We start from the raw sequence: 14,607 nt of genomic DNA, 5'->3' as shown, positions 1-14,607 counted from the left end.
TCAATAGATCTTTCTGATTTTTCTAATATAGCACTTTGTCATTTTACTAAAGAAAAACTACTAGTAGGTTGATTTTTTTGGTGGTGGTGGTAAATACCCTAAATCTCCAAGTACACATTGTGTATTTCACTATGTATCAAAGACTGTTTCTATATTGATACATTATTAAACAACAAGAAATTAACTCCACCCCCACTAGGCTTAAGGCTCTAATTTTTCAGGAGGTACTCTTTTGTCTTTTTCTCACTTTTGTATCACTTAAATATATTTTTCCTTTTCCATACATTTTGTCCAAGCTGTACAGAATGAATTAGAAGAGAAAGCATACATACAGATATAAACATTGTTTTTGAAAAAAGCAGGATCATACCACATATTTAAGTTTGTTAATGTGCTCTTCTCACTTAATAGTACAGCACAGACATGTTCCCCCATTAGTACATACAAAGCCACTTTTGTTCTCATAATCACTACGGTCTTATTACAGTTTTAAGGTGTTTCCAATGTTTGGCAGCAATAATGCTGCAATACCCATGCTATAAACCTATCGTTGTGCACTTGTATGACTATTTCTGTGAACAGTAGTCCTAAAAGTAGAGTGGCTATAACAAACAGAATGTGCATTTAGAATTGTGATCAACACACCAAGGGGTCCCACAAAATAATAAATTGTGTATGTGAGAAACAATTTCTTTTTCTTTTTTTTTTGACATGGCATCTCACTCTGTCACCCAGGCTGGAGTGTGGTGGCACAATCTCGGCTCACTGCAACCTCCACCTCCCAGGTTCAAGCAATTCTCCTGCCTCAGCCTCCCAAGTAGCTGAGATTACAGGCGGCTGCCATCATGCCTGGCTAATTTTTGTATTTTTACTAAAGACGGGGTTTTGCCATGTTGGCCAGGCTGTTCTCAAACTCCTGACTTCAGGTGATCCACCTGCCTCAGCCTCCCAAAATGCTGGGATTACAGGCATAAGCCACCCGCCCAGCCACTGAGAAACCATTTCCACACTACTTTGCCAAAAATGATTAATATTTAAAATGTTTGCCAATCTGGTGGATCTCATTGGTACTTCATTGTTTTACTCTGCAGTGTTTAAGCACATTTTTGTGCATTTATTGGACATTTATAACTTCTGTGAAATATCCATGTTTTTCCCCTGTAGTTCTGTGAACTGTTTCTTTTTCTTATTGAATTAGAGTGATTCAATACATTAAAGGTATAAATATTTGAAGAGACTTACTTTAAATTCTCAGAAACTGTTTTGGCTTTATTGTAATGTCCTCCAACTGGATTTGCAGCAGCAATAATGGAAGTTCTTGCAGGAAGGCTACAAACCACACCAGCCTTAGCAAGACTAATACTTTGCTGCTCCATGGCTTCCAACAAGGCTTGATGTTGATTCCCCATCTTATCAAATTCATCAATTCCACAAATACCTACAATCAAAGTAGAATACAGCAGAAAAAACATTTTTTCTTTGGTCGAGTTCCAAATTTTATAGGATAGAAATTGTTTCACAATAATTATTTCCATTTGTTTCAGCAGTTAAAATTATAAAATGTCATACAATGGAGAATTACTGTTTGTTCCGCAGCAAGTTAATACATTTGTCTTATTTAACTAAGTTTTGTGTAATAATTATTCCTTTAGCATTTTTCATACGCAAGGCACTATGTTGTGAGGATTACAAAAATGAAGAGGAGGTAAGAGTTATTCTCAAAATGCTTAAGGAGTTAAATTCAAATGGGTGAGATGTTACATACACACACACACACACACATGCACAATTTAATAAGTATACCTCAATACACATATAATAAGTTTATTATGTTTAATAAGTATATTTCAAAACCTATACCAGGTATTGACTATACACTTGTATGCACTTATAGGGAAATCACTTAATCTCTTTAAACATAATACAATGCACCACCACTAACTAAAGGCACTGTATGTACCAGGAATGTCATGTCTATTGCATAAGTTATTGGAGATTCTCTAACATTACCTCGTAATATTTGTCTTCCTTTCTCCCCATACCAGTTAGGTTAGTATCTGGGGGTCACATCTGAAGGGCTTTGCTGTGGTTAAACCCCTCCGTATCTACTCTACACCTAAGTAAGCCTTACTAGCACAGAGGAGTATATGGAAAATAACTGCTGATTAGTCTTTTTGACCCCCAGCTGCTAACCTAACTGGTATGGGGAGCAGGGAAGACAAATATTATAAAGTAATGTTAGAGAGTCCCCAGTAACTTGTGCAATAGACATGACATTCCTGGCACATACAGTGCCTTTAGTTTATTTCAACAGATTTTCTTCTATCCTTGAATCCATTTCTGGTTTCATGTTTGGGTTTTCTACTTCATGGAACCAATTATGTTGAATTTCCTTTGTTCTCTATCTCTGTTACTTCCCCTCTAATTGTATTAAGCTTTGTTCTTTTGCATTCACTGCAATTATCTCAAGCCTTTCCTCTTTATAATTTCTCATTCAGCAGTGTCAATTTTATATATTAGTTTAATAACATTGTTAGTCATCAATTTGTCTCTCATACCCTTATCTTTTTGTTTTGAGCTATTTCATTAGTGTTCTTATCAAACATGAAACACTCATGGGAAATTTTCATGTGTTCCTTAGATTATAATTTTGTCTACAGTGAGGTCTTTTACTGGGCATATTAAATGTCTTTCTTTCTTCCTACGTTATTTCTTCACAGCTGCTATGCTGTCTCTTTGTCTTGCTCATGTATAATAATGGCTGCTCTGTCCAAATCTATTTTTTCCGACACAGTATATATGAATTCTTGTCAATACGCTTTTCCCAATGTAATTTTGACCCATTTTTTCCTTTCCAGCTACAGTTTGCACTTTTTGGTAACATAATGATTTAGGAGGGGGAAGCAAGGGGGGCTTTGTTGAACTTTGTGCCACCTTTCTTGCTGATCTCTTCTGAGAGTTCATCCCCCTCTGTTGGGAATGTGTCCCATATTCACGGCAGGGGATCCCAGTGCATTAGCCTGTCCCTGCTGTTCAATGTGGAGCTCTGGGACATAGTGAGCCTTCCCTGCCTGTGCTAAGATCCTAGCAGTGGTACACTCACAGGCTTTATCTCCACCTTTCCCTGAGCTGCCTATTGCTCTGTCTGCCTATACCTCTCTGGATTCATGGTATTACTGGAAATTATCAAGATTGCTAATGCAGTTCCTCAGAGATGGGGTAGGAACAAAGTCAAGCTACTTCCTACTTTGGCTGTCACTTTTCAAAGTATAAAGCAGGAGCTGGTAAGCCTTTTCTGCAAAGGTGCAGAAGTATATATTTTAAGTTTCACAGGCCATGCACAACCTTACATATTCTTGGGCTTTTCTGTTTGTTTGTACTTTACAATCTTTTAAAAATATATAAGCCAGTTTTAGCTTGTGGACTGTACTAAAACACGCTGTTGGCTGGTTTGACCTATGGACCATAGTTTAATGACCCCTTGTTTTAAAGCATAAAACATAAACTTTGAACTTTTTTTTTTTTTTTTTTGAGAGACAGAGTTTCGTTCTGTTACCCAGGCTGGAGTACAGTGGCACCATCATGTCTCACTGCAACCTCCATCTCCCTGGTTCAAGCGATTCTTGTGCCTCAGCCACCTGAGCAGCAGGGATTACAGGCATGCGCCACCTCACCCAACTAATTTTTGTATTTTTAGTAGAGACAGGGTTTTGCCATGTTGGCCAGGCTGGTCTCAAACTCCTGGTCTCAAGTGCTCTGCCTGCCTCGGCCTCCCAAAGTGCTGGCATTAAAATTTTTTTTAAAAACCTCCAAATCACCTTCTACTTCTAGTTAATGAAAAGTTTCATGGTTTCATGAGTATCATCTTTTTATTACTATATTTTACCTGGTAACTTAGCAAAGATATTCTCACTTCTGATGAGCTATATAATAACGAGATACATGTTTTTGGTATCTCGTTCATGGTACCTGAATACCATGGTGCATGATTCTCGTTCATGAATTTGGTATCTAATTCAGCAAATATTTACTAGATATAAATGCAATAAATTTATAAATTCAATAAACTGAATGCCTTCTATATACCAGTACTATGTTCTAGGAATGCCGAGTATGGCACTGAAAAGACAAAATTCCCTGCTCTTGGAAGCTTACGTTCTACTCAGCCAATAGGGGGTCTAGGCAATAAAAAAGTAAACAATATAGAAGGTAAAAAGTGCTATGGAAGGAAAAAGTAGATTAGGCTAAGGAAAATAAGGTCTGCTAAGGTGCAGCAGGGGCAGGGGAGGTTATAAGTTAAAACACGGTATTTAGGGAAGACCTCACTGGGATCAGGACAGTTCAGCAAAACATTAAGGGGGAAAGAAAACAAGCCTTTGCAGCTCTATCTGGGGTAAGAACATTCCAGGCAAACGGAACAGCAAGTACAAAGGCCCTTATGAGGAAATGTGACATGTCTGGTGTGCTGGTGGTGTCCAAGGCAGAGCCACCAATGGAGCTAGAGAAGAGGAGACATGGGAAGCAGCAGATAAGGAGGCAAAAGAGGTGAAAGGCCAGAACATGAATGGCCCTGGGCCACTCTCAGGACTTTGGCTTTCACTCTGAACGAGACGGGCAGTTACTGGAGGGTTGTGAGCAAGAGTAACACAATCTAATTTTTAATGACATTACTGTATTAAAAATAACAGGAAGGGGCAAACGTGGTTACATGCACGCCAATTAGGAGATTACAGTAATAATCCATGTGAGACATGATGGTGCCATGGACCAGGGTAATGAAGAAGTGGTTACATAGCAGATATATTTTGACGGTACAGCCAACAAGATTTGCTGACAGATTAATGTGGGGTATGAGAAAAAGTCAAGGATGGCTCCGTGTTTTCTGATTTGAGCAATTATAATGAGAGTTGTCATTTACTGAGATGAGGAAGACTGTGAAAATAGATTTGAAAGGCAAAATCAGGATTTTAATTTTAGACATGTTAAGTTCGAGAAATTTGTGGAGATACTGTGTAGACAATAAGAAGTATGTGCCTGATATTTAAGGGAAACGAGATTATAAATTTAGAATTTTTCACGGATAGGTAGGTAAAGCCAATGAAACGATACAAGATCACCAAGAAGGTAAATACAGACCTAGAAGACAAAAGGTCCAAGAACTAAGCACCTTAGTTAACAACAGGTAACAAGTTGTGGAGATGAAGTACCAGTAAACGACTGAGAAAGAAGTAAAGAATGAAGTAAAGTGGCCTGGAAACCAATGAGAGTTTCAAGGGTCTCAAGGAGGAGGGAGTGATTAACTGTGTCAAATGTGGCTACCAGGTCCTGGGTTCAGAAATATGGAAGTCACTGGCAAACCAGAAGGAATGAACGACCTTAACTGGACTGGAATCTGGACACTGCCTGACACATGCATGGAAACATGTTTTCCCAATAAGGTGAAGGCATCACAAAGAGAAACTTAGGTGACAAAGCCCAATGTAGAGGTTTCTTCTTGCTGGGCCCTATGCCTGGATTTCTTATCACCTGTCACTCAAATCCTGAAAAAAAACCAATGAGTTCAGTTACAATACGGCAAAACTATTCATTCTGAAGTAGGCCAGGTGTGGTGGCTCACGCCTGTAGCCTGTAATCTCAGCACTTTGGGAGGTGTAGTGGGTGGATCACTTGAGGCCAGGAGTTCGAGACCAGCCTGGCCAACATGGTAAAACCCCGTCTCTACTAAAAATACAAAAATTAGCTGGATGTGGTCACGCACACCTGTAATCCCAGCTACTCAGGAAGCACGAGAATGGCTTGAACCTGGAAGGCAGAGGTTGCAGAAAGCTGAGACTGCACCACTGCACTCCAGCCTGGGTGACAGAGCAAGACTCTGTCTCATAAAAAGAAAAAAACATCGAAAGTAACACCTGTAATCTCCTACTGCAAGTCCTCTGTGAGCAAAGGATGACATCCACCTTTTTGTCAGTGCCAAGGTTTCTAAACTATTTAGAGCTAAATCATAGTAACGCATTCAATAAATATTTACTGTGCCCCTATGTACTAGGCAATGGGAACATGGCAGTCCACAAGACATCCAAATCCCACCATACAGGGAGCTTACTACAAAGCTTCAAAACAGGCTTTTAAAAAAAATGATCACAAATGTGATAGGTGGTATGAAATGGGAAGTTCAGGGAGCTACACATATTTATTTGATTTTTACATATACTTGTATCTGCTATAAGATTCTGAAAATGAATGACATTAAGTACAGTTTCAATTCTGTAGTATAAAAATGATGATACTGCATTTCCAATGATTATTTCTGACAGTGTCAACTTACTGGTTAGGACTTTGCTATCTAAACGTTTCTCTTAAACAGAATGTAAAGAAATTAACTGAAAAGGAAAAGGCTTTTCAAAAAGTCCCAGAATCACTAATTATTCCCTTTGGCCTCTCACCTTGATCACCAAGTACCAGGGCACCAGCTTCCAAAGCAAAATCTCCAGAGGAACTATCTTTTGAAAGAGTTACCGTCAGACCAGAGGTGGTCGTGGTGTTACCACAAACATACACGCCACGTGGGGCAACATTGCACGCTGCCTAAGGAAACAAAAAGTTTAAGAGAATCATCCAAAGTAAAAGGGAAGTAATAGCTAACAGCAGTTGCTCACAAACGTTAGGTATATGCTAGGTATTCTTTTAAGAGCTTTAGTGTACAAGGTGCACCATCACCAGCAGAGAAAGGTATTATTATATCCTGATTTACTGATGTCAAAACCAAGGCCAACAAAGAGTGAATGAGGAACTACACAGCTATGAAGGTGGAAAGTCAGGACTCAATCAAACCCAGGCAGTCAGATTCTGAAGTCTGTGGTCATATAAACACTCAACACAATTCCAATTTATGCTTCATTTTCAAGTTCGAAAAGCAAAAACATGAGTACCAATTTTAATTTTGAAGGTTCCAATGCTTCTTTAAACATCAGGTAATAAAATGACTTAATACATGCTCACCTTCTGAGCAAACATGCTATAACAGGCCAGAAAAGTAAACAGCACAAGAGTTAAAAGCATAGCTCTCTGGAGTCAGACAGACCTGTTTAAATCGTGGCTCCACCATGCACCAGCTGTGTGGCTCTCAGACCTCTCTGAGCCTCAGCTTCCTTATGTTTTATCACAGCATTGCCCTGAACAATAAATGAAATCATGTATGAAAGGCATTTAATTTGGTACCTGGCACATAAGTGCCCAATGTAAAACTGCCGTGTATGGCAGCGCACTGCCCAATTCTAGGGGACAGTATTCACATCTCAAACACCCACTGTTATCCTATGCTGCTGGCTCAATAAATAGTAATTATCATTATTTTTGTTACTTATATAGTCTTTCTGAGAAACCTTATAACACACAGAGTATGATGGTTTACTAGGTGGTAAGAAGAAAACACAAAAATATAAAGTAAATGGTTCATAACAGTTGGTGTTAGCCTAATTTTTAATTTGTTTTGTTATATTTATTATTTTTGAGGCAGGGTCTCACTCTGTCGTCCAGGCTGGAGTGCAGTGGCACAATCCTAGCTCACAGCAACCTTGAACTCCTGGGCTCAAGTGATCATCCCACCTTGTGATATCTTACCTTGTTTTAACCCGAGTGACTCTCTCCTAGCAGAGAGAGAGCCGGACAGACTCCATTTTAGTTTCTTCACTTGTAAACCCTTTCACCTCCCTCCAGGCATAGCTAGTGTAAAACTGACTCAAAGCACGTCCAGGAATGCACCTGTTGATAAGATGCTGAGGCAAGTTGCACCGGCAGCTCCTGGGGGCACGCGCAGTGCATGGCACCCAAAACCCCTACATTTATCTCTTTGTGATAGTTTAAGCCCCTGTACCTGGAACTGTTTATTTTTTTGTAACTGCATTTGTAACCAATTAATTTTTTTAACTTTCTGCCAGTTCTGCTTCTGTAAAAATTGCTTCAGCTAAAATCCCCCCTCCCTATTTAGACCATGGTATAAAAACAAAACTAGCCCCTTCCTCGGGGCTGAGAGAATTTTGGGCGTGAGCTGTCTCTGGGTCGCCGGCTAATAAAGGACTCTTTAATTTGTCTCAAAGTGTGGCGTTTCTCTATAACTCGCATGGTTACAACAACCTCAGCTTCCCTAGTAGCTGGGACTATAGGAGCATGCCACCATGACTGGCTAATTAATTTTCTGTAAGAAACAAGGTCTCACTACGTTGCCCAGGCTGGTCTAAAACTTCTAGGCTCAAGTGATTCTCCCACTTCAGCCTCCTGAGTAGCTGGGACTATAGGCACATGCCACCACACCTAATTTTTTTTAAAATTGTTTTTAGAGATGGGATCTCACTACATTGTCCAGCTTGGTCCTCCTGCCTTGGCCTGCCAAAGTGTTGGGATTACAGGCATGAGCCACTGCACCCAGCCTGTTAGTCTTGTTTTTAAAAACCCTGGCTTAGTGTGGCTTACATGCCATACTCTATACTATTCAGGATGTTTAATTTCCATTAACATTACAGATTCTATTTTTAAATTGAGCCAAAGGCATTATTCCAGGTCTGAAAAACAAGAAAAACTGCCAATGTAACTTCTTGGTATTAACACTTTCAATACCACTAGACACATTTTAGAACAACTATCTGCCAAGAAACATTTATTAACAAAAAAAAAAGGCCAGGCGTCGTGGCTCATGCCTGTAATCCCAGCACTTTGGGAGGCTGAGGCGGGCGGATCACAAGGTCAGGAGATGGAGACCCTCCTTGCTAACACGGTGAAACCCCGTCTCTACTAAAAATACAAAAAATTAGCCGGGTGTGGTGGCGGGCGCCTGTAGTCCCAGCTACTTGGGACGCTGAGGCAGGAGAATGGCGTGAACCCGGGAGGCGGAGCTTGCAGTGAGCCAAGATCACGCCACTGCACTCCAGCCTGGGCAGCAGAGCGAGACTCTGTCTCAAAAAAAAAAAAAAAGAGAGAGCAAAAAAAGGAAGTTGTATATACTGCAAGCAGTATGTATAAATTATGAGATTTGTACAGATAAGACACTCTAGGGGTTAAAACAGGCTCCCACCTATAATTCACTAATTCCAAAGTTACACACACGGACACGTATAATACCACACAAAAGACAGAAAAGAAAGCTGTAACAATTCAGATCCCCACTTGCATCTTTTCCTACATATTCTAAACATAATGTTTTCTTTTTTTTTTTTTTTCTTAAAGACAGGGTCTTGCTCTATTGCCCAGGCTGGGGTACAGTTGCATAACGATGGCTCCCTGCATTCTCCAACTTCTAGGCTCAAGCAATCATCCTGCTGCAGCCTCCGGAGTGGCAGGGACTACAGGTGTGGGCCACCATGCCCAGCTAATTGTTTTATTTTTTGTAGAGATAGGGTCTCACTTTGTTGCACAGGCTGGTCTTGAACTCCAGGCCTCAAGTAATCCTTCCGACTTGGCCTCCCGAAGTGTTAGGATTACAGGCGTAAGCCACTGCACCCAGATTCCTGTTCATGATGAGCTTTGTTTCACCTGTAAGGGGTACCCTGAGCCTCTGTTGTCAGGCTACATTGTAGCGAGGTCTCAGAGCAGAATTTATTTTTTAAAAAGTAGCCCCAGATGGCCAAAAGGAACCAAACATAGATGAAATATCTATGGAATTATAATAATATCTAGGAATTAAAATGACTGGTTTAACACTCAACCACAGGCAATAAAGGATGACTCAGATATGAAGGACAGTGGGTTTATAATGTAATGACAAGATCAAAGCAGTTCTCAAGGCTGGCTGCATATTAGAATCATCTGTGGACTGTTGTACACATATAAACACTAGGACCCTAACTTAGAAACTCTTAACTCAATTGGCTTGCAGTGGGCTATGGTATTTTCAAAGAGCTCCAAAAGTAATTAAGATGTGCAGCCAGGGTCCCAATCCTTGGAAAAAGATTTAGGAGCCATACTACTACAACTTACTAAAGGGCCAGAGAAGCCCTGGTCAATTTTCCATATCGAGTGAAGAAGGGGGCCACAGGCATTTTTAGAAAGCACAGTGGCCGAGCACAGTGGTTCACACCTTTAATCCCAGCACTTTGGAAGGCTAAGGCAGGTGGATCTGCTTGAGCCCAGGAGTTTGAGACCAGCCTGGGCAAGATGGCAAAACCCCATCTCTACAAAAAAAGCATTAGCCAGGCATGGTGGCACATGCCTATAGTCCCAGCTACTTGAGAGGCTGAGTTGGAAGAATTGCCTGAGCCCAAGGTGGAAGCTGCAGTAAGCCAAAGTTGCGCCACTGTACTTCAGTCTGGGCAAAAGAGGGAGACCTTGTCTCAAAAAAAGAAAGTAGAAAGCACATTATGGCTGGCTTACCGGGTGTCACTTTAAGGAAACTACAAGCATACCAATAAGCAGCACCTTCTAAAGCCATCATAAAACCCAGGAAAGGAAAACCACTAGGCTCTGACTGGCAGAGGCAGAATTTTCTTAGGGATCTACAAATGACCGATCGCAGCAGTTGCCTTGCTTTGGGCCGAGCGTGGTGGCTCACGCCGGTAATCCCAGCACTTTGGGAGGTTAAGGTGGGTGGATCACTTGAGGCCAGGAGTTCAAGACCAGCCTGGCCAACACAGCAAAACCCTGTCTCTACTAAAAATACAAAAATTAGCTGGGCGTGGTGGTGCGCACCTATAATCCCAGCTACGCAGGAGGCTGAGGCACAGGGATTGCTTAAAAGTGGGAGGCAGAGGTTGCAGTGAGCCCAGATCATGCCACTGCACTCCAGCCTGGGCAACAGAGTGTGACTCTGTCTCAAAAAAAAAAAAAAAAAAAAAAAAAAGGTTGCCCTGATTTGGACTCAGAAGCAGTGGAGACGTATACAGACAGATCCCACACCTTTAGCAGACTGTTCTTAAAGCCCAATACAGTGTTTATGTACTTGTATGAGGGAGAATAGGTGACCCTGCTTTAACTCCCCTGAACTATTCTGTTCATAGGTGAGGTCACATAACAACTAACAACAACAAAGACTAGCAAAACAATGGTTAGAGAAATGGTTAATATTTCCTAATAGTTGATGTCTCAACAGACCAAGATGTTTGTACAGCCTCCGTAACAGGAGACTGGCTCAATTTAAAAATATGGTCAGATATAAGTTACATATTACTCACACAAATTCCAATTCATTTACGCCACCTAACCATGTCCTCTGGAACACACACACTACATGCTTTGAGAAAATTCACTTGTGAATTATTAACGCATTTTACAAGCAAAAGAACAAACACTAAATGACTGATTGTCTACCTGTAGCATCTGACTTTTTCCTAGGCCTGGATCTCCAACAACAAGGATGTGTGGGTCTCCCCGAATTGGAATTCTGTTTTTGTCATCTGCGTATTTCTGGCTTCCTCCAAAGAGTGCTAATGCCAAACCTGCTTTAACAAGCTCAAGTGCGAAAAAAGAACAAAAAACAGAAGTAAGGAAAACATAAAGGTGACTAGTAAAGGGGGTATTCCTCCTTCTATAATATTAATTTGTTTGGGGATTGTTTTAAAAGCATGATAATTTTTTTCTAAGAAAAGGAAGTCTAAAAACAAACTTCTATCACATAAATGATTAAAAAGTAAAAACCTGAAAGCATATAAAATCAGAGAGCTATCTTAGAAATTACTAAGACCTATCTTGCAAGGCATAAATCCATTCCACAAAAACGAGAAATATTTGTTTTTGCTTTAATACTGGCAGTGTCTAGTCACTTTAAAAGCCCATTTCTTACCAAAAGTAGCTGGGTCTGGTGGCGCATGCCTGTAGTCCCAGCTACTCGGCAGGCTGAGGTGGGAGAACTGTTTGAACTTGGGAGGTGGAGGTTGCAGTGAGCTGAGATCGCACCACTGTACTCTAGCCTGGGCGACAGAGCAAGACTCCATCTCAAAAAAATAAATAAATAAAATAAAAGCCCATTTATATTTACTCTAGTTGGTAAAAGTTTTTTCTTAAAAGGAGCTATACGGCTGACACCTATAATCCCAGCACTTTGGAGGCTAAACTGGGTGGATCACTTGAGGCCAGGACTTACAGACCAGCGTGGGCAACATGGCAAAACCCCATCTCTACAAAAAATACAAAAAAATTAGCTGCACATGGTGGTGCATGCCTGTAGTTCCAGCTACTCAGGAGGCTGAGGTCAGGAGGATGACCTGAGCCCCAAAGCTGGAGGTTGCAGTAAGCCATGACTGCGCCATCACACTCTAGCCTGGGTGACAGAGCAAAACCCTGTCTCAAAAAATTAAAACAATTTTACAAAAAAAGGAGCTATAGTTTGCTTGCCTCCCATATCATTAATTTACAAATAAAGATTCATATTAAGATATAAATAACTGGCCAATAGAAATTTGCTACTTTCTGTAAAGTTTTTATGTTATTTTTGCTAACCTTATATACTTTTTGAGTAAAGATGAAGTAAAATACTTACTTCATGACCAAAAATGACAGGGCAAAGCGAGCTGAAAAACAGAACACAACTTATAAATTCTAATTTATACTTCATTGATCCATTAGGAGATCTCCTTTACAATTTGTTTAACTTGCTTAATATCAACAAAGACAAATGTAAAAAATTTACATCCCCTCAACTGAAATTTTATTCTTACAGTACATTTCTCAAAATTCTTGGTTAATCTATAAAGGTTAGAATTTTTTAAAAACTCTGCCTGCATAAGGAAAAGAGGATACTTGCAAAGCATCTTAAAGTAACTAAATACAATGTTGCTCTTCTTACACAACTAGCCTTAAAATGCATCACAATCATGGTCTTCCATTTTAGGATACGGGATTATATTGTATTTTATGTGAACAGACATCTTGAGACTGTGCAGCCAAGTCACTGAAAGGAGACTAAGAAGGGAACTCAGTATATAATACTCTAAGATGGGATAAAATTTCATTTTTTTCAGTTCAAGTCAAAAGGTCAAATTAAATAACAAAATGAGGCCGGGTGCAGTGATTTGTAGAACCAGAAAGTCCAGAAAGGTGGGATAACTCAAAGCATGGGCTTCCAGCCTACAGGTAAATCTAAACATTTTCTGGTTGACAATTGGTTGAGTTTGTCTAAAGACCTGGGATCAATAGAAAGGAATGTTTGGGATGCAAGAGGTTGTAGAGACCAAAGTTTTATCATGCAGATGAAGCTTTTAGCTAGCAGGTTTGAGAGAGAACACGCTGTAAAATGTTTCTTATTAGACTTAAAATCTGTGTTGATGTTAATGCCAGAGAGGTATAATAAGGCATGTCTGACCCCCACTTCCCTTTGTGGCCTGAATCAGTCCTTCAGGTTAAATCTTAAGAGCCCTGGCTGAGGAGGAAGTCTGTTTAAATGGGTGGGGGGCCTTGGAATTTTATTTTTGGTTTACAGGTTCATGCCTGTAATCCCAGCAAGCACTCTGGGAGGCCAAGGTGGAAGAACTGCTTCAGCCCAAAAGTTCAAAACTAGCCTGTGCAACAAAGTGAGACCCCGATATCTATAAAAAAAAAAAATTAAAAATTAGCCAGGCGTGGTGGCACACACCTTTAGTCCCAGCTACTTGTGAGGCTGAGGTGGGAGAATAACTTAAGGCCAGGAGTTTGAAGCTACAGTGAGCTCTGATTGTGCCACGGCAATCCAGCCTGGGCAACACAGCAAGACCCTCTCTCTAAAAAAAATTAAGAGTATAAAACAGTACATTTATATTTGTCAATTTTATAAACAAGGAACAAACAAAAATAGGGTGGGAGAGAAAATCAGGAGTAAAACATGAGTCTTTATTCCCTTTTAATATATGTAAACACAGAAGGCGGTGGTGGTGTGCTCATACCCCCTTGGCACTCACTGTTCAGTATGTTCCGGCTTCCTACTGGCATCTGCACCTGTCTGCCAAAGACCTTTCTATGGCCACACAAGCATAATCGGCAGGCAGGATGGGCAGGCCAGAAGTGCTGAGGTGTTTAATACTCCTGGGGGCAGTCCCAAATGTAGGCCCTTAAATGGAAAAATACTGAAGCTGGCTTTCCACTGTGGAGTTTTCCACTGGCCCAGGAGGATTATGTCCCAGACGCTAGTGGGTCACCTGTTCGTTAAGGCACCTACACTGGCTGCCATCATTTCCCTACCAGTAACTCCAGAATCACCTCCCAAGTAAACTATGTTGATCCAAATCATTGCTTCTGAAGGAATCTAAACTAAAACATAAACTTCTACTGTCACCTAAGCTGGGTTGACAAACTTTTTCTTAAAGGGCCAGAAAGTATTTTCAGCTTCACAGGCTATACTGTCTCAGTCACAACTATTCAACTTGTAGTGTGCAAGCAACTGTGAACAGTAATGTAAGTAAACTGGGTGGGGCTGTGTTTTAATAAAATTTGACTTATGAAAACAGGCAGCCTGCCTAGTTTGCCAATCTCTGCTAGACTGATAATAGAGGACCATGAAAAATTCTAGTTTTGATGCTGAAATCACAAACATGGAGGGGGAAAAAGCAAACTGTGGGAAGAAAACTAAAGTTTTCCATACTTACTCTTCTATAAGTATTGGAGAAGAGGGACCACTAAAAATGTTCAGTTTTAATTTACAACTGTTAAGAG

General features: G+C 40.4%; 2 protein-coding genes across 6 annotated transcripts in view; one reads left to right on the top strand and one right to left on the bottom strand.

Annotated features, from left to right (window-relative positions):
• TRMT6 (tRNA methyltransferase 6 non-catalytic subunit) overlaps positions 1-14,607 on the top strand; it is a 69,142-nt gene that overhangs the window by 22,780 nt on the left and 31,755 nt on the right. The gene's annotated exons all lie outside the window — the stretch shown is intronic.
• The window catches only part of MCM8 (minichromosome maintenance 8 homologous recombination repair factor), a 50,188-nt gene that overhangs the window by 16,568 nt on the left and 19,013 nt on the right, over positions 1-14,607 (bottom strand). For 4 of the 5 annotated variants that reach the window (XM_004061784.5, XM_055372544.2, XM_055372545.2 and 1 more), the window contains 4 exons: positions 12,464-12,494; positions 11,296-11,436; positions 6,444-6,585; positions 1,243-1,438 (listed from right to left, as the gene is read on the bottom strand). In XM_004061784.5, coding sequence (XP_004061832.3) covers positions 1,243-1,438; positions 6,444-6,585; positions 11,296-11,436; positions 12,464-12,494 — 510 coding nt within the window. The remainder of the gene's footprint in view (positions 1-1,242; positions 1,439-6,443; positions 6,586-11,295; positions 11,437-12,463; positions 12,495-14,607) is intronic. The other variant, XM_055372547.2, reaches the window with a different exon arrangement.

The sequence above is a fragment of the Gorilla gorilla genome, chromosome 21 (assembly GCF_029281585.2).
Source record: "Gorilla gorilla gorilla isolate KB3781 chromosome 21, NHGRI_mGorGor1-v2.1_pri, whole genome shotgun sequence".
In the NCBI taxonomy this organism is placed as follows: domain Eukaryota; kingdom Metazoa; phylum Chordata; class Mammalia; order Primates; family Hominidae; genus Gorilla; species Gorilla gorilla.
The sequence above is the reverse complement of the archived record's forward strand: the minus strand, read 5'-3'. Positions and strand labels throughout refer to the sequence as shown.